Genomic DNA, 21,638 nt, shown 5'->3' on the forward strand with positions numbered 1-21,638 from the left:
TCGGCAGAATCACAAACTTCAATGAGGAAGCGAACAAGAGTGAGCTGGTTGAGTGGTGTCACACCGACAATTTTGCACTTAACGTTAGCAAAACCAAGGAGATGATTGTGGACTTCAGAAGGAAGTCAGGAGAAGGTGACCCAGTCCTCATCGAGGGCTCTGTAGTGTAGAGGGTCAAGAACTTCAAATTCCTGGGTGTCAACATCTCCGAGGATCTGTCCCGGAGCCTCCATGTCGATGCAATCACTTTGTGAGGTTTTGAGGAGATGCGGTATGTCATCAAAGACTCTCGAGAGCCTTCTGGCTGGTTGCATGACTGCCTGGTATGGAGGTGCCAGCGCTCAGGACAAGAATGAACTCCAGAGGGTTGTTAAGTCAGCCTCCCCGACATCATTTGACTCCATTGAGGACATCTGCAAGAGGTGGTGTCTTAAGAAACACACTCGATCTTCAAGGACCCCCACCACCCAGACTACGCCCTCTTCACACTGCTACCATTTGGTGGGGGGGGAGGGGTGGGGGTGGGGGGTGGTGTGGAAATGAACAGGAGCCTAAAGATGAGTACTCGGGCACAAGGACAGCTTCTTCCCTGCTGCCATCAGATTCCTGAATGATCACTGAACCAAAGACACTGCCTGACTTTGACTTTTCATGCACTATTTTTATTTATTTTTTGTAAGGTGGTTTATGTGAATGTTTGCCCTATGATGCTGCAGCAAAAGAAATCTTGTGACTTGTTCATGACAATAATTTTGATTCTCTTACTTAGTTACCTCTTGTATACATTGCTATGTAGTTTTTCTATGATCCAGAAGTCTGGAATATCCTTAAAGGAAGATGACAGAGGGCTGACGAAAAGTTTGCACTCTGCTCCACTGAACATGCTGGTTTCCACTTGTGGATATTTTCTCTAGAATAGCCCCTCTAAAGTATTGGCTGCTCTTCAGTGGTGTACAGTAGCATTTCATGTGCTAATGTAGAACTGAGTGTGAAAGTGTATTGAGAGGATGTGTGCAGTGTATTGGTAATTGGTGTTGTGGCTCTGAGCCATTCAAACTGGGTGTGTCCTTGGTTAAGAGCCTCAAGAAGACTGATCTAATCAATTTTTAATTTAAATTTAGTCATAGAGCACGGTAACAGGCCCTTTCGGCCCATGAACCCCATGCTGCCCAATTACACCCAATTAACCTACAACCCCTGGTTATGTTTTGTAAGGTGGAAGGAAGTCAGAGCCCCCGGGGAAAACCCACACAGACACGGGGAGAACATTCAAACTCCTTTCAGACTGCGCAGAATTCAAACCTGGGTCCCGATTACTGTCACTGTAACAGTGTTGCGCTAACCACTTCAATATCCTGGGAAAGGCCAAGGAAAGATTGCTTGAGTTTCTCATGCAATGTTGCTATTCATTGTTCACATTTGCACAGATTTGGCTCCACTGGAAAGCATAACACACACTTGTAGGTTGCTGACAACATCAAAGTGCTTGCAAAAGTGACCACCTGGGTTAAGAGAAGGTAGAGTTTGGAGAATGCTGTCAACATTAAAGCTGTACTCCACCAAAGATTTAGTTTCATTATAAAAAATAGAAGAAGAATATTTTAGGCCTCCTGAAAATTGTTTCAATTTGTCAGGATGAAAAACTAAAGTTTTCTTTTTCTTTTGCAGAAACTTGCCTTCAAGGATGCTAATGTTTGTCTCTTTATATTTGACTGCATTTATTTTAATGGAGTTAGTCTCATGAACAGGTCTGTACATCTCCTATTGCAAATCTGTTACTGCTAAAAGCAGGTTTTTTTTATATTGTGGGGAAATTAGTGCTGAGTTTCTGCGATTTATAGAAGTAACTGTTCTTCAAAAATAGCTTTGCTTTGTTTAAATTTGTTTAAAATGGAGTTTAAATTGCTTTGGAACATGACAAGCAAACATGAAGTTGCAAGGAGCCTTATTTAAAGTTCCCCGTGACCCTGACTTCAGATTTCTTAATGTGAAATTGAGTTACTACACCCAAGCTGCTCCTTGAGGTACACAGCAGAAAGCCATCAGTTGGCCCAGATCTGGCTTGAATTAGATGGTCAGAGAGTCATTCTTGGCTCGTCTCATTTGCCAGCATTTGCTCCATATTGTCCCAAGACCTTCTTATCCGTATATCTGTCAAAGTGTCTCTTTAACTTTATAATTGTGTCTGCTTCTACAATTTCTTGGGCATTTTGTTCCCACTGAATGAAAAAAGTTACCTCCTTGGTTATCTTTTGAAACTTTCACCTCACACCTTCCAGTTCTAGAATCATTTGCCTTGTGGTAAAGCATTCTCTTTATCCATACCCCTCATGATTTTGTAACTTACAAGATCACTCCTCAGTCTGCTCTAGGGAATAAAGACCTAACCTTTCAAATTATTGATGTCCTTCCTATTCCTGCGCTATCAGAACTGAATACAATACTCCAAAATGTGGTCTCACCAATATTTTATACAGCTGAATCATGAGTTCCCAACTTTTGTACTCCATGCCTCGCCAATGAAGGCAAAGATGTAAACCGCTGCCTTCACTACCTGTCCATTAGAGCCTCCAAGCTTCAGGGAACTGTCCCTCTGGGTCTCTCTGTTCTACATCATCCAGGGCCCTACCATTCACTTTGCCAGTCCTATCCTGGTTTGACTTGCCGAAGTGCAATACCTTGTACTTGTTGGAGTTGACTTCTGTTTCATTGGGCTCATCTTCCTCATTGATCTCGATCCTGTTGTAAACTTGGACAACCTTCCTTGCTCTCTACTACACCATTGATTATGGTGTCATCTCCTCATTTATTTTACAGATAAATTTATTTCCACTGAGGGAAATATGGCAATGTAATGAAACAAACTTTCCTGAGCCAATATTTATTCTTCATAGCCTGATTAGTCAATGCATGTAAATTTCTGGGAATAATAGGTGAAGCAGCATCTGTATGTAAAGCAGTTGTAATCTTTAGAATCAATGAAACTGTTAGTTTTTCCCTCTGCTTTTAGGATCTATACCTCAGCAATTCTTCCCTGAACATATTAATTTCCTTTCTGAGGGCCCCTATTGATTCTGTTTCCACAGTGTATTGGTAGGGTATTGTAAATGCTAACCACTCATTGTGTGAAAAATGTTTTGTCATATGTCTTCTGACATGTGTCGTCTCTATTTACTAAACCTTTCAGTGACAGGAAACGGTCTCTATTTATTCAGATAAAATGCTTTATACCTTTAAACACAGCTGCAGATAGATTTTACTGATGGGGGTACTGGAGAAATTGTCAATGATCACTCTGTTGCAAGGTTTGTACTTCCAGGGCCATTGGTGCAAGAGTTTGCTTCTTGTTCATGTATGCAGCCTCAAATGTGCCAGCACTCACCAGCTCATGAGGCAAGGTCAGCCAATGGCTGCAGACTGTGTTCTGACAAGATACAGTGGGACATTAGAGCCCAGTTTTTGGGGGAGGGAAAGGAGTGTGGGCGAGAAGGCAAATGGATCAGTAGGAAGCAGCATGTCATGGTGAAGAAACATGGAGGCTGAAGGCTGTGTCTATTTAGATGAGTTTGGGATGGTGACAGGCACTTTGTGGCAGGAGTGGGATTCTGACATGCAGAACAGTAGGTGGGGGAATTGTTTACTCAACATTATCCCTGATTATGTTTGTGGTTTGTATTCTTTACAGACCAATCAGTGAGCGAAAGCAATTCCTTCGTGATAACATGATAGAAATCCCAAACCGAATCATGTTTTCTGAGATGAAGCATGTAACAGTAAGTTCTTAAAATTGGAAGCAACCTATTAAATGCTTTCTCAATCTTGCATGTAGTTATTATTGAACATTGTCTAAATTTTCGGTTTACAAGTAATACAATTGATGAGGGGCGCCACGGTTGTCGTAGCGATTAACGCAGTGCTGTTACGGCACCGGCAATTGGGTCGGGTGTTCAAATCCTCCACTGTCTGTAAGGAGTTTATACGTTCTCCCCGTGTCTGCGTGGGTTTCTTCCAAGTGTTCCAGTTTCCTCTCACCGTTCAAAACATACTGGGGGTGTAGGTTAATTGAGCAGCACAGACTCTGGGCTGAAATGAACGGTTAGTGTGCTGTATGTCTATATATTTTTCAAAAAAGTAGCATTAACTTATCTGAAGCTTTTAAATGATAACTAGAGATCCATTGTCCATGGCACTCTGCACATCTTGCAGAATTTATCACCTGGCAGTGTACTGAAAATCTCTGCCAACCAATCAGCTGGAGTATTCAGGGACATCTTCAATTTCCCACTACTGCAGTTGGAGATTCCCACCTGCTTCAAAAGGACATCAATCATACAAGAGCAGAGTGAGCTGCCTCAGTGACTATCATCCAGTAGCAGTCACGAAATGCTTTGAGAGGCTGATCATGGCCAGAGTGAACTTGTACCTCATTGACGACCTGGACCCACTGCAACTAGCCTATCGCCACAATCATTCCACAGGAGATGCTCTCTCACTGATTCTCTACTTCGCCTGGATCTCTTAGCCACACTTACATCAGGCTGCTTTTCATTGAATACAGTCTGTCTTAGTACTGGTCAGCAAACTCCAAAACCTGGGCCTCTGACACTGGATCCTTGACTTCCTCATTGGAACAGCACAGTCAGTGTGAATTGGTAATAACTTCTCAATCAACAAGGGTTTGTGCTTGGCCCACTGCTCTACTCTCTCTACACTCATGACCGTGTGGCCAGGCACAATTTAATGCTATCCACATATTTGCCAATGACACTGTGGTCATTGGTAGAATCACAGACAGCAATGAGGAAGTGTACAGGTGGGAGATAGATCGGCTAGTTGAGTGGTGTCACAACAACAACCTTACACTCAATGTTAGCAAAACTAAGGAACTGATTGTGGACTTCAGGAAGGGGAAACCAGAAGAACACAAACTACTCCTTATCGAGGGGTGTCAACATCTCTGAAGACCTATCCTGGGGCCTTCATGTTGGTGCAATTATGAAGAAGGCTCACCAGTGGCTATACTTGTGAGGATTTTGAAGAGATTTGGTATGTCACCAAAGACTTTCGTGAATTTCTACAGGTGTACTGTGGAGAGTATTCTGACTGCTATAGATCATTGGTATGGGAGGTGCCAATGCAGAGAACAGGAAGACACTACAGAAAGTTGTGAATTCAGCTAGCGCCATCATGGGCATCATTCTTCACCCCATTAAGAACATCTACAAGAGGTGGTGCCTTGATAAAGTAGCTTCTATCCTCCAGGACCCTCACATCCAGGCCACACCCTCTTCTCACTGCTACCATCAGGAAGGAGGTACAGGAGCCTGAAATCGAATACCCAATGGTTCAAAAACACCTTCTTCCTCTCTGCCATCAGATTTCTGAATGGAGAACAAACCTTGCTTTTCCCCTGTTTTGCACTTGTTTTTAAAATGTAATTTATAACTATTTTTGCACCTGTAATGCTGCCACAAAATAATGAATTTCAATTCATGTGTTCATGACAAGAAATTCTGATTCAGTGATGGTTTCATTCTGAAATCTGGGCTGTTAATCTAATTTTGTCAGAGAGAAAACTCATAAACCCTACTCTTGAAACAAATATTGCTATTAAAATATATAATGAATATTGTAAGATTTATCTGAGCTTGCCATGTGAAATTTGAAAAACTGAAAATGGCAAATAAACCTGGTAAGTCAACATCTGTGGGGAACAAAACTGAATTAAGAATTCCTATTACAGTCCTTTATCCACAAATGCTCCATGACATGAGGATTTTTAGCTTTTTGTTTTGGCTTCTTTGATAAAGCAGTGTTAATTTTACTGACTTAGTATCTTCAAACCTGTTTTTCCAGAAGGCCTCTGATCTGGGAGAAATGATCAATAGAGTTATCAAAGAGGGACTGGAAGGACTGGTACTGAAAGACATTAAGGTGAGAATTTGTCTCTGTGGAAATCTGTAGTAATTGTCTTTTTTTTTGTATCCTTGAAATTGTGAAGTTTGCAGATAGGTGTTATATCTGTGGATAGTGGTCTCAAAATAATTGTGTTCATAATCTGCACTATTTTTGAATAATCATTCAATATAGAACGGGCCTTTTGGCCCAGTTCATCCATGCTGACTAAGTTGGCATTCTGGGCAGTCCTATTTCCCAGTATTTGGCTTGTTTTCCTGGATACACTCTTATTTGTGCTTATTTCCAGGTGCCTTTTCACTCTTGTTTATCCCCTTCCAGTTCTTTGTCAACTGCAGACTTTGAACATGCTTTAGATGTCAGAATCACACCACTGCGTACGTTTTTCTCTAATTGAAAACCACTTGGTCACCACTGCACAATGTTTTTTTTTGTTCCTTGATGAATTTTGTATGCACGTGGCTATTATTCCTTTGGCCTTACTTTTGCCAATGTTTGTTATGTGGCAATTTATCAAATTCTTAACCATTCAGTCATGTCATTCAAATGTGATTTCCTTTAATAAATTCATAATAGTTGTCATTTTTAAACTAAAATTAAAATACTCTGAGTTTGAGGACAGTAGAGCAAATTCTCATTGACTGTACATAAACAACATTACAAAACACCATTTCTCTGGACATAATGGCAGCTGGAAGCATGGTGGCTGTTGTGCCTTCAATGAACTATAACAAGCATTTGAGAGATTTTGAAATAAAGTTGACAATTGTTAAGTTTAAAATTGTTCTCTCTTTTGAACTGTTAATTCATTATTTCAGCTGTCCTGTACAAGTGTTTTGAAGGCCACTGAGCATCTTTTTGCATGTGTATTTAGAGTCTCTATGAACCAGGCAAACGTCATTGGCTAAAAGTCAAAAAAGACTATCTCAATGAAGGGGCGATGGCTGATACTGCAGACCTTGTTGTACTGGGAGCATTCTATGGGCAAGGGAATAAAGGTAATGGCAACACTTTCACGAAATAAGACGAATAAAAGCGAAAAATGCTGGAATAATTGGCAGGTCAGGGATATTCTATCTTGAATAATAATCTTTTGTGCTATGAATGTGTTTTCTCCTCCCCCCCCCATACATGTTATTTTTGTTAATTTTGAGCAAACTAATGGTGCCTTCCTACTGACTTCTGACCAAAGTGGGTAGTTTCCTTCAACCCAGCCCACCAACAGCTTTGAGTTGGAGTTTAATTAAAAGAATGATGCTCAGTCAAATGGTAATTATTTTGAATTGTTAGGTTTGAAGCTTAGAACCATAGAACACTACAGAAATTCTGGTGGCCATCACAGATGACCTAAAATCTCCATTTAAGGACTCTGGCAATAGTGACTTTATATTGATCACGAGTTGATCAACATATTTTCCTCAACTGCATGAATTTGTATTAGTAGAATCCTTTCCAACAGCGCCTCACTGCCTGGGTAGAAATTTACAAATTCAACAGAGATCTGGGACATCCAATACTTATTCTATGATCAGGATGTCAATATAATATATATAGTTTATAGCAAATCATCAGAATTTGTTGTCGTGAACTATGGTGTCTTGTGGCAGTATCATAGTGTAAACATTCATATTATCACCATCTTACAACATTATTATAAAGAAAATAAAAATAAAAATGCATGCATGAAAGTCAGCCAGTGTCTTTGGTTCATTGAATCTGATGGCAGCGGGGAAGAAATAATATTTGTTAAACTACAACAACTATGAGCACGATTTTTGTCCAAGTGGAAATTAATCTTGAAATTTGTCAGCTACTTTGAAGCTTAGTTTGCGGAATAGAGATTTTCTTGCTATTGTCCTTCCAATCTTGCACCCGTTGTGATTCCAGCAAACTGTTGAGACTGGAAATTTAGAAAAATCAACAGGAAATATTATAAACACTTAGCAGAGTTTGTGGAAAGACAAATATTTGAAGACCAAGGAAGGCAAGAAAATGTGAGATTTGTTGAAGAGGGTGAGAGGCCAAGGAGAGATGAACAGAACAAAAGAATCACTGATTTAGTGAGGTCATGGGTTGCACAGGTGGCCCCAAAAGTTGTCTGGTTAATTAATGAATTAAGGGGTTGGGGGAGAGGCAAATAAAAGGGCAAGTTAAATGTAAGGGGTTGGGGGTCATTGTTTAATCTGAACACACAAGGACCACGTTGGGTATGCACATGAGATCAGGCACTGTCAGTGCAAGAAGCAAAACAGAATTGCATTGCGGATGACCTTTCAACGGAACTCCTAGTTCTGATACAAATAAGAGTTAACTGAGGATTTTAAATTCATTGGGTATCAAAGGCTGCGGTATGCCCAGATGGAAAATATAGTGGTGTTTCTCAGGCTTGTTTTGGGCTTGTAGTGTAGGAGGTCTCCAATCAAAAAGTGAGAGGGATGGACAATTAAATTGACAGATAACGGGAAGATAGATTGCCTGTAGTCTGAAAGATTATCTATCTGCAATACCTTTCATTGGCATTAAATTGAAACTCTGTCCCGATAAACCTTTTTCATTTTGTTGCCTTCTCAGCTGCTGATGTAGCCATGATGTTTTGGGCTTTGAGTTCTTTCAGTGGAACAATGCTGAGGCATAAGTTACCACAGCAAACTCATCCCACCCTAGATGGCAGCTCCTTTCTTTATCTTTCCAAGTCCTTGTAGTTTTTTTTTCTGTCAAGAGATAAACCAGAAAAGGAGCCATAAGGTTTCCTTGTCAGTTTGGGTCAGCTCTATTTCTGGGCTTCATCCTTGTGGAAGTGCCTTGCATGCATTCCAGAGACGAAGGGTGACATATTTTGTTGCAGACGGGTGGTGAAAATCAATACCATAAATAGTTCAATTAACATGAGTAGTTCATACAAAGCCTAAATTTTAGCCTTGGTTTTCTTAAATTGCATAGATTGTTTAGGTCTGTGGGTAGATGAGGATCTGAGATCCCCTCTCATTCTTATATACTCCAATGAGTACAATCCAAGAGCCATTAAACATTCCTCATTCCCCCTCATGTTCCCCCTAAACTTTCACCCTTGATCCATGTCTCGCTGACCTTCAGTGGGAAAGGCCTGTCTACATTTGCTCTGTTTATCCCCCTCATATAGCAGGAGGTTTGAGCTAGTGGAGTTTTTCTAGTGAACCGGTGCGGACTTGAAAGGCCGACGTGGCCTGTTTCCGCTCTGTAAATGGTTATATGGAGTTTATGGGTTCCTTGGATTTGTTTCAGGTGGAATGATGTCTATCTTCTTGATGGGCTGCCATGATCCCAATACTTCCCAGTGGTGCACTGTGACTAAATGTGGAGGTGGCCATGATGATGCAACACTAGCCCGGTTGCAGCGTGAACTTGACATGGTGAAAATAAGCAAGGTAATACGATATTTCTGTTGCTTGCATGACTTTGCTCTGTTTTAGAAATATTTTAACTAATTAAAATGGTATATCTAGATTATTTCTTGATTATAATTCTCTTGGTGCAGGATCCTAGCAAGGTGCCAAGTTGGCTAAATGTGAGCAAGAACTATATTCCTGACTTTATTGTTCGAGATCCAAAGGTGAGTTACTAAGCCACCATGTTGACTGTAGTCATATATGCTGTAAAGGAATGATGCTTTGAAGGGGCCATCTCTTCCTTTCACTAATTTGTCAAAATGTCCTGAGGATTTTTTTTCCCTGTGGGCAGATTCATAAAACTTTTTTGGGCAATTTGTATTCCTCTTGAGGTTCACATATTTATGTTTTGATTTTCTTTCTTTCTTTCTCTCTCAGAAAGCTCCAGTTTGGGAAATCACAGGAGCAGAATTCTCCAAATCAGAGGCCCATTCTGCAGATGGGATATCAATCCGGTTCCCGCGATGCACCCGGATCCGTGATGATAAAGACTGGGAAACTGCAACTAACCTCGTTCAACTCAAGGTACATAATTGTGCAGGTGACTGATACAATATGTTTGAATGAGGAGGTGGAGATTGATATGGAAGTGGGATACAAGTGAAAAGTCCTGGGAAGTTTGGTAAAATGTTGCTGGACCATGTTGAGTACTATCGGAATGTGGTCTTTCAGGTCACTTGCATTCACACACGTCGACAGAGATGGTCCAAGTGGGATTTGTAGTGGGCTAGTGATGGGATTGGCATTACTGTTCATGTACATTGGAAGCTGGAAATTCTGTAGTGGTTGAAAACCTGCTCGAGCTCCGAGCAGTGAAAATCTTGGGCCAGCTATTTACTTGGGCATTCTGCTATCCGATATTGATGTGGATAGCTTTATCTTCATAAACACTGGAGCCTGCAGATGCTGGAATGTGGAACTAAAAAGTATCTACTGGAGGAACTTGGGCAGCATCTGCAGAGGAAAAAAGATGTTTTAGCAGCATTTTTAGCTCCATTTTAAATTTCTGTCATCGTTGTTTTGCATTTTATTTCAAGGATTACCATGGTTCATTAATGGCAATCTGTTAATCAAATGTTTATACGTTTTCTTTTGCCTTTCTTCTATGAATGTGTCCTTTCAGGACTTGTACAGAGCTTCCAAAATGAATGAAAATACTGATATTGTGGCAGTTTTGGAGAAAGATGATGATGTACCATCGAAGCAAACCCCACATGGATCAAATCCTTCTTCCAAATCATCTGGGAAGAAAAGTAAGAGCAGTGGAGGTGAGGAAATATTGAAAACTTGAAGTGTTTGGGAAATGAGTGGTAGGTTGGAATTTGTTTTGGCTTGGGACAGGATTTTGGGTTGAGTCTAGTCCAATGGGCAGAAAGATATTACTTAATAGAATCATACATCATGGAGACAGACCAGTCATCCTACCACGTCATTGTTGATCATTAATCTTAAACTAATTCGATATTATTCCCCACATGTCCCATTCTGCTTCCTCTGCTGGGCACGAGAGACAAGTTACCTGAGTTAATTCACCTAGTAGCCATTGTACCTTTGGCCTGCGGGAGGAAACTGGAACACCCTGAGACAAACCACGTTGTCACAGTGAGAACCTGAAAATTCCACACAGATTTTGTGAAATTGGCGTACTTCCTTCGGTTAACTGGCCTTCCCTCGAATATACAGGAACAGATTGGGAGATTCAAGCAGTTATTGGAAGTTTGATTTTTTAAAAAGTATGTAAAATAATGTGCGTGAACATAGAGTTTTTTGTGGCCTGTTAGAGTGATGCTTCACATCTAGTTTTAATGTAGCACTGTAGTAGTGGAGGACGCTGTTTACATCCGGTACCGCACGGATGGCAGTCTCTTCAATCTGAGGCGCCTGCAACCTCACACCAAGACACAAGAGCAACTTGTCCGTGAACTACTCTTTGCAGACGATGCCGCTTTAGTTGCCCATTCAGAGCCAGCTCTTCAGCGCTTGACGTCCTGTTTTGCGGAAACTGCCAAAGTGTTCGGCCTGGAAGTCAGCCTGAAGAAAACTGAGGTCCTCCATCAGCCAGCTCCCCACCATGACTACCAGCCCCCCCACATCTCCATCGGGCACACAGAACTCAAAACGGTCAACCAGTTTACATATCTCGGCTGCACCATATCATCAGATGCAAGGATCGACAATGAGATAGACAACAGACTCGCCAAGGCAAATAGCGCCTTTGGAAGACTACACAAAAGAGTCTGGAAAAGCAACCAACTGATGAAGCACACAAAGATCAGCGTGTACAGAGCCGTTGTCATACCCACGCTCCTGTTCGACTCCGAATCATGGGTCCTCTACTGGCATCACCTACGGCTCCTAGAACGCTTCCATCAGCGCTGTCTCCGCTCCATCCTCCACATTCATTGGAGTGACTTCATCTCCAACATCGAAGTACTCGAGATGGCAGAGGCCGACAACATTTAATCCACGCTGCTGAAGATCCAACTGCGCTGGGTAGGTCACGTCTCCAGAATGGAGGACCATCGCCTTCCCAAGATCGTGTTATATGGCGAGCTCTCCACTGGCCACCGTGACAGACGTGCACCAAAGAAGAGGTACAAGGACTGCCTAAAGAAATCTCTTGGTGCCTGCCACATTGACCACCGCCAGTGGGCTGATATCGCCTCAAACCGTGCATCTTGGCGCCTCACAGTTCGGCGGGAAGCAACCTCCTTTGAAGAAGACCGCAGAGCCCACCTCACTGACAAAAGACAAAGGAGGAAAAGCCCAACACCCAACCCCAACCCACCAATTTTCCCTTGCAACCGCTGCAACCGTGCCTGCCTGTCCCGCATCAGTCTTGTCAGTCACCAACGAGCCTACAGCAGACGTGGACATACCCCTCCATAAATCTTCGTTCGTGAAGCCAAGCCAAAGAAAAGAAAGATAGTAGTGGAGGAAATGTAGCAGTCATTTTGGACCTGCAAGATTTCAGAAACAGTCATGGAGTTTATGGGTAGATCTTTTCATTATTTGGTGAAGAAATAATATTGCTCAAACAAGGAAAAGAACTTGCCTGCTCCTCTAAATTTTACCCATGAGATCTTTTGGGTTCACTCAGGGCTTCAGTTTAACATCTTAACGTAAAGTCAACGTTTCTGCCAGTGAAGCACCTCTCCCATTCGTTGCCTTCCTTGGTACCACACGGTCTTTAAATTATAGCCTGTATCTAATATTATTACTGATATTCAATAAAACCCCTTCTCGTTGGCATCAAAATAATGAGTATTATGCCACCCAGTGAAGTGAGACAACTGGAACACAGAAAATGCTGGAGGAACTCAACAGGTCAAGTATCATCAGGAAGAACCTAGTAAATTAGAGCAGGACAACATCATGGATCTGCATTCTTGTGGGTGTGGGTGGGTGGGTGGGTGTGTGTGTGTGTGTGTGGGGGGGTGGGTGTGGGGGTGTGTGTCTCTTCTGCCTCTTCTGCTTTCTCCTTCCAGCTTTCCACTTGTAGCTAAATGTTTTCATGTATCCCTTTGTATGATGTGTCCAAAGAACTTTGATTGTTTTCTGATTCTTTTAAGTAATGTACATTTTGTTTTTGTTCTCTGTAGAACTTCATTGTTATCCTGTCCATATGTGATATGCATAGCATTCTTCTGAAAACCACATCTGTGCTGCATTGATTTTTTTTCCACTGCATTTCTGATGGTCTATGATTCGCAGCCATACATCAATATAGGAAGAATGTAGCAGCTGAGAGTTCAAAGGCGGATGTCGATTGCTATTTTCTTGTTCATTAGGATGTTTCTCATTTCTTTAAATGCTGCCCATAACTATTCTTGCTTTTATGTGTATTTCACATTTGCCATCAGATGTTACCCATGATCCAAGTTGTGAACTTGTTTCAGGATTTCATTTCCCAATACGATCCTACAATTTGGAATATCAGGTTTCTTTGATATTACCATTATTCCGAGCTCCTATTTTAGTAAATGGGATTTTCACTGTGATTGTGGGCATCACATTTTCAAAGGGCTACGCTTCAACAGTGAATTTGAAAGACTGACTTTGAAGTCACTTTCTAGATTTTGGCCTGACAGTAGTGGTTTGTGTATATCACACACCTACATATCATATACTAGACATTTGTGCATAGCTGTGAATAGATATAGTGTTAAAGTTAGTTTAAAAGTTAAGACTATAGTTTAAGAATTAGAAATAAAATTTGTATTTTAAAATTAAACACTGGTTACGCGCAGTTCATAATACCATTACTTCAGTTTTCTTTTTAAAGTTAGGCCAAGTCTTTCACTCTCTGTGTTGATGGTAGATATTAATTTCTGTAAATTTACTTCACTGTTTGCTATCAGTACTGCATCATCTGCATAGCAGAGGTTAAAGGTTCCATTATTATCATGTAATACTACATTTAGGATGTAACATTCATGAAATTCTTTAACTTTTGTCTACCATAAGGCAGAGTCGCCACTTTGTCCAGTGCCCCTCACAGAAACCTACAACGCTTGGTGTTCCTAGGCGGTCTCCCCTCCAAGTCCAGAGCCTACTTGGCTTCCAAGATCAGACAATCTCGGGCACATTCAGGCTATTAGGTTGTTGATATGTATTCTATACTTATTCGAGGTAGGTATTGTATGGTCACGATGTTTTCACTGTACAGGGAAAACTGGTCTGGTGATAGAACACAACCTTGTCTGACCCCTTGCTTTATTGGCTGATATTTACCAATCTCGTTATCTATCTGTATGGCCTGCACTTGCACATAATTGTTCTAACTTACACCTGATATGGAAATCTAATGAAACCTAGAAACACAGAAACTGCAGGCACTTATATTGGATTGGATTGTTGCTCCTCACATTGCCTCTTGTAAGGAGCTGTTTCTCCCCCACATCTGTTCTTGGGATGGGGGTCTTTCAAGAAAAAAATCTTTTTCCACCCCAATTTCTTTTCCCCCCCCCCCCCCCCACTCCTCCCTAGGCAGACCAAAGACACAATTCCCTCAGTCCTTACTTTTGACTTTACTAATCTCCATACCTGTCACATCCGCCAACTTCAACATGATCCCATCAACAGCTACGACTTCCCTTCACCACCCTTCTCCGCCTTTTGCAGGGATCAATCTCTCCGAAACTCCTTAGTCCGTTCTTCTTTTCACCCCCCTTCAGCATTTTCTGTTACGTTCCCCACGTATTCCAGCCCCCCGCCCCTCCTCCCATCTCCATCCAGGGCTGCTCACAGACCAACCATGTGAAGCAGAGCTTTATATGCACGTCATATAACTTGCTGCATTCAATGCATTCTGTGACTGGCTACAACAATGACACTAATGGTAGATTGGGCAATCACTTCACCAAACACCTATGCTCTCACTGTGTATCCAAGAACTCCCAGTTGCTGTTTATTTGAACTCCCTCCATCACTCCTGCACAGACCTATCTATCCTTTGCTCCCTCCATTGCCAGGGTGAATCTAAATGTAAACTTGAACAAACCTTTCCTCCTCGACAGCCAATAGCATATAACCATATACAACACAGAACAGGCCAGTTTGGCCCTACTAGTCCATGCCGGAACAAATCCCCACCCTCCTAGTCCCACTGACCAGCACCTGGTCCATAGTCCTCCAATCCTCTCCCCTCCATGTAAAACACTTGTTGTTCAGGTTCGTGTCAGTCCCACAGGTTAAGAACCAGACCAAAGTGCAGGTACAAAGCACATGTTTATTTCAGGCATGGAATTGAGACAACAGGCTCGATATGTCAAGCAAATTTTTACACATACACAATTTTCTTTCTTCTTTGGCTTGGCTTCGCAGACGAAGATTTATGGAGGGGTAATGTCCACGTCAGCTGCAGGCTCGTTTGTGGCTGACAAGTCCGATGCGGGACAGGCAGACACGGTTGCAGCGGTTGCAAGGGAAAATTGGTGGGTTGGGGTTGGGTGTTGGGCTTTTCCTCCTTTGTCTTTTGTCAGTGAGGTGGGCTCTGCGGTCTTCTTCAAAGGAGGTTGCTTCCCGCCGAACTGTGAGGCGCCAAGATGCACGGTTTGAGGCGATATCAGCCCACTGGCGGTGGTCAATGGGGCAGGCACCAAGAGATTTCTTTAGGCAGTCCTTCTACCTCTTCTTTGGTGCATCTCTGTCTCGGTGGCCAGTGGAGAGCTCGCCATATAACACAATCTTGGGAAGGCAATGGTCCTCCATTCTGGAGACGTGACCTACCCAGCGCAGTTGGATCTTCAGCAGCGTGGATTCGATGCTGTCGGCCTCTGCCATCTCGAGTACTTCGATGTTAGGGATGAGGTCGCTCCAATGAATGTTGAGGATGGAGCGGAGACAACGCTGGTGGAAGCGTTCTAGGAGCCGTAGGTGATGCCAGTAGAGGACCCGTGATTTGGAGCCGAACAGGAGTGTGGGTATGACAACGGCTCTGTACACGCTGATCTTTGTGGGTTTCTTCAGTTGGTTGTTTTTCCAGACTCTTTTGTGTAGTCTTCCAAAGGCGCTATTTGCCTTGGCGAGTCTGTTGTCTATCTCGTTGTTGATCCTTGCATCCAATAAAATGGTGCAGCCGAGATAGGTAAACTGGTTGACCGTTTTGAGTTCTGTGTGCCCGATGGAGATGTGGGGGGGCTGGTAGTTATGGTGGGGAGCTGGCTGACGGAGGACCTCAGTTTTCTTCAGGCTGACTTCCAGGCCAAACATTTTGGCAGTTTCCGCAAAACAGGACGTCAAGCGCTGAAGAGCTGGCTCTGAATGGGCAACCAAAATGGCATCGTCTGCAAAGAGTAGTTCACGGACAAGTTGCTCTTGTGTCTTGGTGTGAGGTTGCAGGCGCCTCAGATTGAAGAGACTGCCATCCGTGCGGTTCCGGATGTAAACAGTGTCTTCATTGTTGAGGTCTTTCATGGCTTGTTTCAGCATCATGCTGAAGAAGATTGAAAAGAGGGTTGGTGCGAGAACGCAGCCTTGCTTCACGCCATTGTTAATGGAGAATGGTTCAGAGAGCTCATTGCTGTATCTGACCTGACATTGTTGGTTTTCGTGCAGTTGGATAACCATGTTGAGGAACTTTGGGCGGCATCCGAGGCGCTCTAGTATTTGCCAAAGCCCTTTCCTGCTCACGGTGTTGAAGGCTTTGGTGAGGTCAACAAAGGTGATGTAGAGTCCTTTGTTTTGTTCTCTGCACTTTTCTTGGAGCTGTCTGAGGGCAAAGACCATGTCAGTAGTTCCTCTGTTTGCGCGAAAGCCGCACTGTGATTCTGGGAGAACATTCTCGGCGACACTAGATATTATTCTATTTAGGAGAATCCTAGTGAAGATTTTGCCTGCAATGGAGAGCAGTGGGTAAATATACACTTTCGAATGACGAGGGGGAAAGCGACAGAAACTGGGGATGCTATGAGAGCATACACGTTCAACAATCAGATCAAGGTGATATTACGTGCCCCCAACCCCTTGACCGGTACGGACACGGCTCTGCAACCTAGCCTCGAGACTCACCCCAACCCAGTGGAGGAGGAGTCCAAAGAGGCAGAACAAGGGGGCACATGGTCCTTTATTGTTCTGGGGGCAAAGCTGGGGGGCCAATCGTAACTGTTAGTGTGGGTCCCGATGGTTGCTGAGGCCAAGTACAGGGGCTCTGCAGGGGTGAACTGAGATGATTCACCTGGGCCAATTGGGTGAAGGTCAGGGTTGAGTCTAGGTGGGGTGCCTGGACTGTAGCACCTGCTGATTTAGGTGGGCCAATCGCAAGGGTTACCTTGATGGCTTGGGGTGAGTCTTTTACCTTGATTGGCAGGTAGTGTGTCCTCTGAACAGGAGCGCATCAGCGCCACTCGGTGGATGCTGCCTCTCCATTACAACATTGTCAAATAAGGACTTTTTTTCTCTCATGCCCTTCCCTCCACCCCCCCACCCCCCCCTCCCCCCAGCCACACTGGTCTCTCCCTCTGCCTATCTCTTCAGCTCTCTCACTTCCAGTCCAATACACATTACCCTTTCTTATTTCAGTCTTCGTTAAAAGGCCCTAATAAGCAAAGTTGACTGACCACATCTATCCTTGGATGCTACCTGACAAGTTGTTTTCCAGCTTCTTGTCCCCTCAATGAAAACTTGTACTTAACTATAATATCTGCACAGACTTCAAAAGACATTTTTTAAAAATAGGCTTGTTAATATATCTAAACTGTTTTAGGTAACAGAGCCTTCTTAAAATCGCCGCCTGAACATTCAACAGGAAAGGGGATGAAGAGAAAATTCCCAGCAGAAGAGTGCAATGCAAAGAAGGTAAAGCCCCTTTGCTGCTTCACAAACTATTTTCTCCTGTGCATTATGGATTTTACCAGACTCTGCCTGGGTGCTTTGTTGTGACAAGTGGGCATTACCTGTGATTCCACATTTTGAACACCAGCTATTGCAGTATCATATTTAAAAATGCCTATATCTCTCCAGTTCTGATGAAAAGTCATTAGCCCAACCATTAAAACTTTAACTGTCATCACAGATGCTCCCTAACCTGTTGATGGTTTTGTTTTTTTTTGCGAATGCTGAAAACAATTCAGATTTATGGGACTAGCGGAACGATGCTTTGGCATAGACTAGAAGGTCCGAATGGCCTGTATTCTGTCCTGTAGTGTTCTATAGTTCTGCCATAATGTTAGGAAATTTGGAGTTTACCTTTGGAACAAAGTGTTTGGTCTGCCTATTTTTTTTAAAATGTTTCACCCATTTCTGTAGTTTTCCATCCAGTATGACTTGGTGGACTTGAGGAGAACATGGCAAATCAGCTTTGAGTGGAGGACTCAAAGTGGCACCCTGTTACCATTTTTATCCATGGTTTGTCATAATTAAAAAAAATACACATTCTTCAATAAGAGGGATATCACATCTCGTAGTGGTGCTGCCTTTCAACTCCAGAAACCCTGGATCAGTCTTGGCTTTAGGTGCTGTGAGTGTGTGGAGTTTGCATGCTCTCCCTTTGGGTTCCTCCAGGTGCTCTGGGTACCTTCCATGTTTCAAAGATGTGGTGGTTGGTAGGATAATTGGTCACTCTAAATTGCTCTAATATGTTGGTGTGAGTGAGAATGTTGGGCTGTAGAACACTACAGCACAGAAAACAGGCCATTTGGCCCTTTAGTTTGTGCTGAAACATCACTCCGTTAGTCCCACTTACCATTCATAATCCTCCATACCTCTCCCATCCATATATCTATCCAATTTATTCTTAAAAGTTAAGAGTGAGGCCACATTTACCATGTCAAATGGCAGCTCGTTCCACACCCCACCACTCTCTGAGTGAAGAAGTTCCTCCTAAACCTTTCCCCTTTCACCCTAAAGCAATGTCCTCTCTTATTTATCTCTCCTAATCTAAGTGGAAAGAGCCGCCTTGCATTTACTTTATTTTGTAAACCTTTATCAAATCTCCTCTCATTCTTCTATGCTCCAAGGAATAAAGTCCTGACCTGGTTAATATTTCCCTGTAACTCAAATCCTAAAGACCTGGCAACATCCTAGGGAATCTTCTCGGCACTGTAGTTTGGTGACCAGAACTAGACGTAATACTCCAAATTTTATCTCAACAATGTCTAACCTCACCATAACATCCCAATTCCTGTACTCAGTACTTTGATTTACGAAGGCCAAGATGCCAAAAACTTTCTTTACAACTCTATGCATCTGTGATGCCACTTTCAGGGAATTATGGATGTATTCCCAGATCCCTTTGTTCCTCTGCACTCCTCAGTGCCATACCCTTTACTGTATATCCCCTACCCTGGTTTGTCCTTCCAAAATGCTACAACTTGCATTTGTCTGAATTAAATTCCACCTGCTCATTTTACCAGTTGGTCCAGATCCCTCTGCAAATCTTCCTCGCTGTCCCCAATCTTCGTGTCATCATTATCATCCTGATCCCTGAGGCACACCAATGATTACCGGCCTCCAGTCTGGGAAACTATCATCCACTACCAGTCTGCAGGGACATTTGCAGGGACATCCAGATCATTAATATTGGTCCCAGCACTGATCCCTGAAGCACACCAATGATCACAGGCCTCCAGTCTGGGAAACTATCATCTACCACCAGTCTGCAGGGACATCTAGATCATTAATATTGACCCCAGCACTGATCCCTGAGGCACACCAAGGATCACAGGCCTCCAGTCTGGGAAACTATCATCTACCACCAGTCTGCAGGGACATCTAGATCATTAATATTGACCCCAGCACTGATCCCTGAGGCACACCAAGGATCACAGGCCTCCAGTCTGGGAAACTATCATCCACTACCAGTTTGTCTCCTTCCATTCAGCCAATTTCCAATCCAGTTTACAACCTTGCCATGGATGCCTAGTGTCTGAACCTTCTGAACTAACCTCCCATGTGGGACATTGTCAAAGGCCTTACTCAAGTCCATATAGACAGCAACCACAGCCTTTTCTTCATCTACTTTTTTGATAACATAGAAAAACTCTACAAGATTCGTTTAAAAACAGCCTACCACACATAAAGCTATGCTAATTATCCTTAATCAGCCCTTGGCTGTACAAATATTTGTGTATCCGTTCTCTCTGAACACCCTCCAATAGTTTACCCACTACTGACATCTGACTCGCCAGCCTGTATTTTCCTGGTTTAATTTTGGACCCTTTTTTTTAGACAATGGAGCAATATGAGCTGCCCTCCAATCCTCTGGCCCCTGAAATTTCTGCACTCATCTCCCTCAAGGCCCGAGGAAATAGGTCAGGCATGGGGGATTTATCTACCCGTATTCACTGTAGGGCAGCAAGCACCTCCTCCTCTTCAATCTCTCTATACTCCATGTCACTACTGCTTGTTTCCCTTCCTTCCTTGTACCTCGTGCCAGTTTCCCGATGCGAAAAAACTGTTTTAAGATTTCCCCATCTCATGAGGCTCCAAACATAGATGACGACTCTGATCTTTTAGGGGACCAATTTTGTCCCTTGCTATCCTTTTACTCTTAAGATAGCATTTTCTTGCATTTTCTATACCCTTCTAGTGCCTCATTTACTCCTCATTGCTTATACCTGCTATACACCTCTTCTTAACCAGATTGCCAATAAGTTAATGGGGATGTGGGGAGAGTAAAAGTGGGATAACTAATGCTGGTGACTTTGTACACGTTTTAAACGGCCTGTTAAAGGAGTTGATGTTTTGAAATCCTGCATCTATGGGTCTGTGTCTAGGATGGTGGTGTTTGTGCTCAGGAGCCAGCCACAAGGGGTTGCAAACTCTGGGGGAACAGCAGACTGTTGCAGGGCACCAAAAAAAGGAGAACACCCCCTGTTGAGAACGAGAAACTGAGGAGACAACCCAACAGAACAGTGACTCAGGCTGTGGGCGACACTGTTGGGGGACCTGCATGGGCTCCTGAGAACTGGCTGATGGGAACCAGGTATCGCAGCCGGGATTCCAGAGGGTGCAGAGGACAAGAAGGGCTCCCAAAGGGCCTTGGGCACTGCCTGATCATGTTGGAGGTTTGGATCTGAATCTCGGGTCGTCAGTGGATCCAACCGGGCTCTGTGCGGCTGCAGAGGCTGTGGGAGCGCTGGAGGCAAATCCATGGACACTCAGTGACTCTGAAGGGACTCTCCTGATTCTCTTTGTCCCATTGATGGGCAATGTTCATGGCAACGCTTTGCCATGCAGCAGACAAAAGCTAAAGTGTATCGTGCATGTTATATTTTTAATGTGTACAGGCAGTCCCTGGGTTTAAAAACTAGTTCCGTTACTTAAGTCCGTCTTTAATTCAGATTTGTACGATCACAGCCAGGGGTTTCCCTGTGATGCCAGCACACAAGCATTGACATCACCAGAGTAACTGAGTCTGCTATTTCCCTTTACAAACCGCTGGACCAGGACACTTTGGGTAAGTTTTTTCTGGGTTCCCTGACCACCTCTGAGGTGGATCAGCAACCTGGTTGGGTTCTGACTGGGTTGACCCAGTTGGTCCCTTTCAAGTCGCCATATAACAGGATCGCTAACCATGCAAATTGCCCCGTTAACCCCTCGTTACGTGGCAGTTTGAAAGGGCCTACTGATTTCTAGCTCTAGGAGTGCCATGGTTGCCCTTGGTGCCTTGGAGATGGGAAGGGGCAGGTTTCCATTCCCAATGATGAAAGTAGATGGGAAATGTGGATTAGATGAGGGTGTGACTTGGCTGGAAGACCTAACACCATTCAGCCACAAAGAACTGAAGATTTGTTCTAAATGTTCTCAGAACCAAGATGGATCAGGTCCTGTTGGAGCATATAGCACATCGTAAAT

The 21,638-nt window shown here is 43.3% G+C and overlaps 1 protein-coding gene across 5 annotated transcripts in view; it reads left to right on the top strand.

Moving 5' to 3' along the window:
• The window catches only part of lig3 (ligase III, DNA, ATP-dependent), a 131,427-nt gene that overhangs the window by 86,547 nt on the left and 23,242 nt on the right, over positions 1-21,638 (top strand). For 4 of the 5 annotated variants that reach the window (XR_011348698.1, XM_069910904.1, XM_069910906.1 and 1 more), the window contains exons 11-19: positions 1,669-1,748; positions 3,686-3,773; positions 5,857-5,934; positions 6,791-6,914; positions 9,178-9,320; positions 9,431-9,505; positions 9,720-9,866; positions 10,465-10,609; positions 17,548-17,639. Coding sequence is in view for 4 of the 5 variants with exons in the window: in XM_069910904.1 (XP_069767005.1) it covers positions 1,669-1,748; positions 3,686-3,773; positions 5,857-5,934; positions 6,791-6,914; positions 9,178-9,320; positions 9,431-9,505; positions 9,720-9,866; positions 10,465-10,609; positions 17,548-17,639 (972 nt within the window). In the remaining variant the exon portion in view is untranslated. Of the gene's footprint in view, positions 1-1,668; positions 1,749-3,685; positions 3,774-5,856; positions 5,935-6,790; positions 6,915-9,177; positions 9,321-9,430; positions 9,506-9,719; positions 9,867-10,464; positions 10,610-13,808; positions 13,974-17,547; positions 17,640-21,638 lie in introns of those variants that run through there. The other variant, XM_069910907.1, reaches the window with a different exon arrangement.

This window comes from Narcine bancroftii, chromosome 14 (assembly GCF_036971445.1).
Source record: "Narcine bancroftii isolate sNarBan1 chromosome 14, sNarBan1.hap1, whole genome shotgun sequence".
NCBI lineage: Eukaryota > Metazoa > Chordata > Chondrichthyes > Torpediniformes > Narcinidae > Narcine > Narcine bancroftii.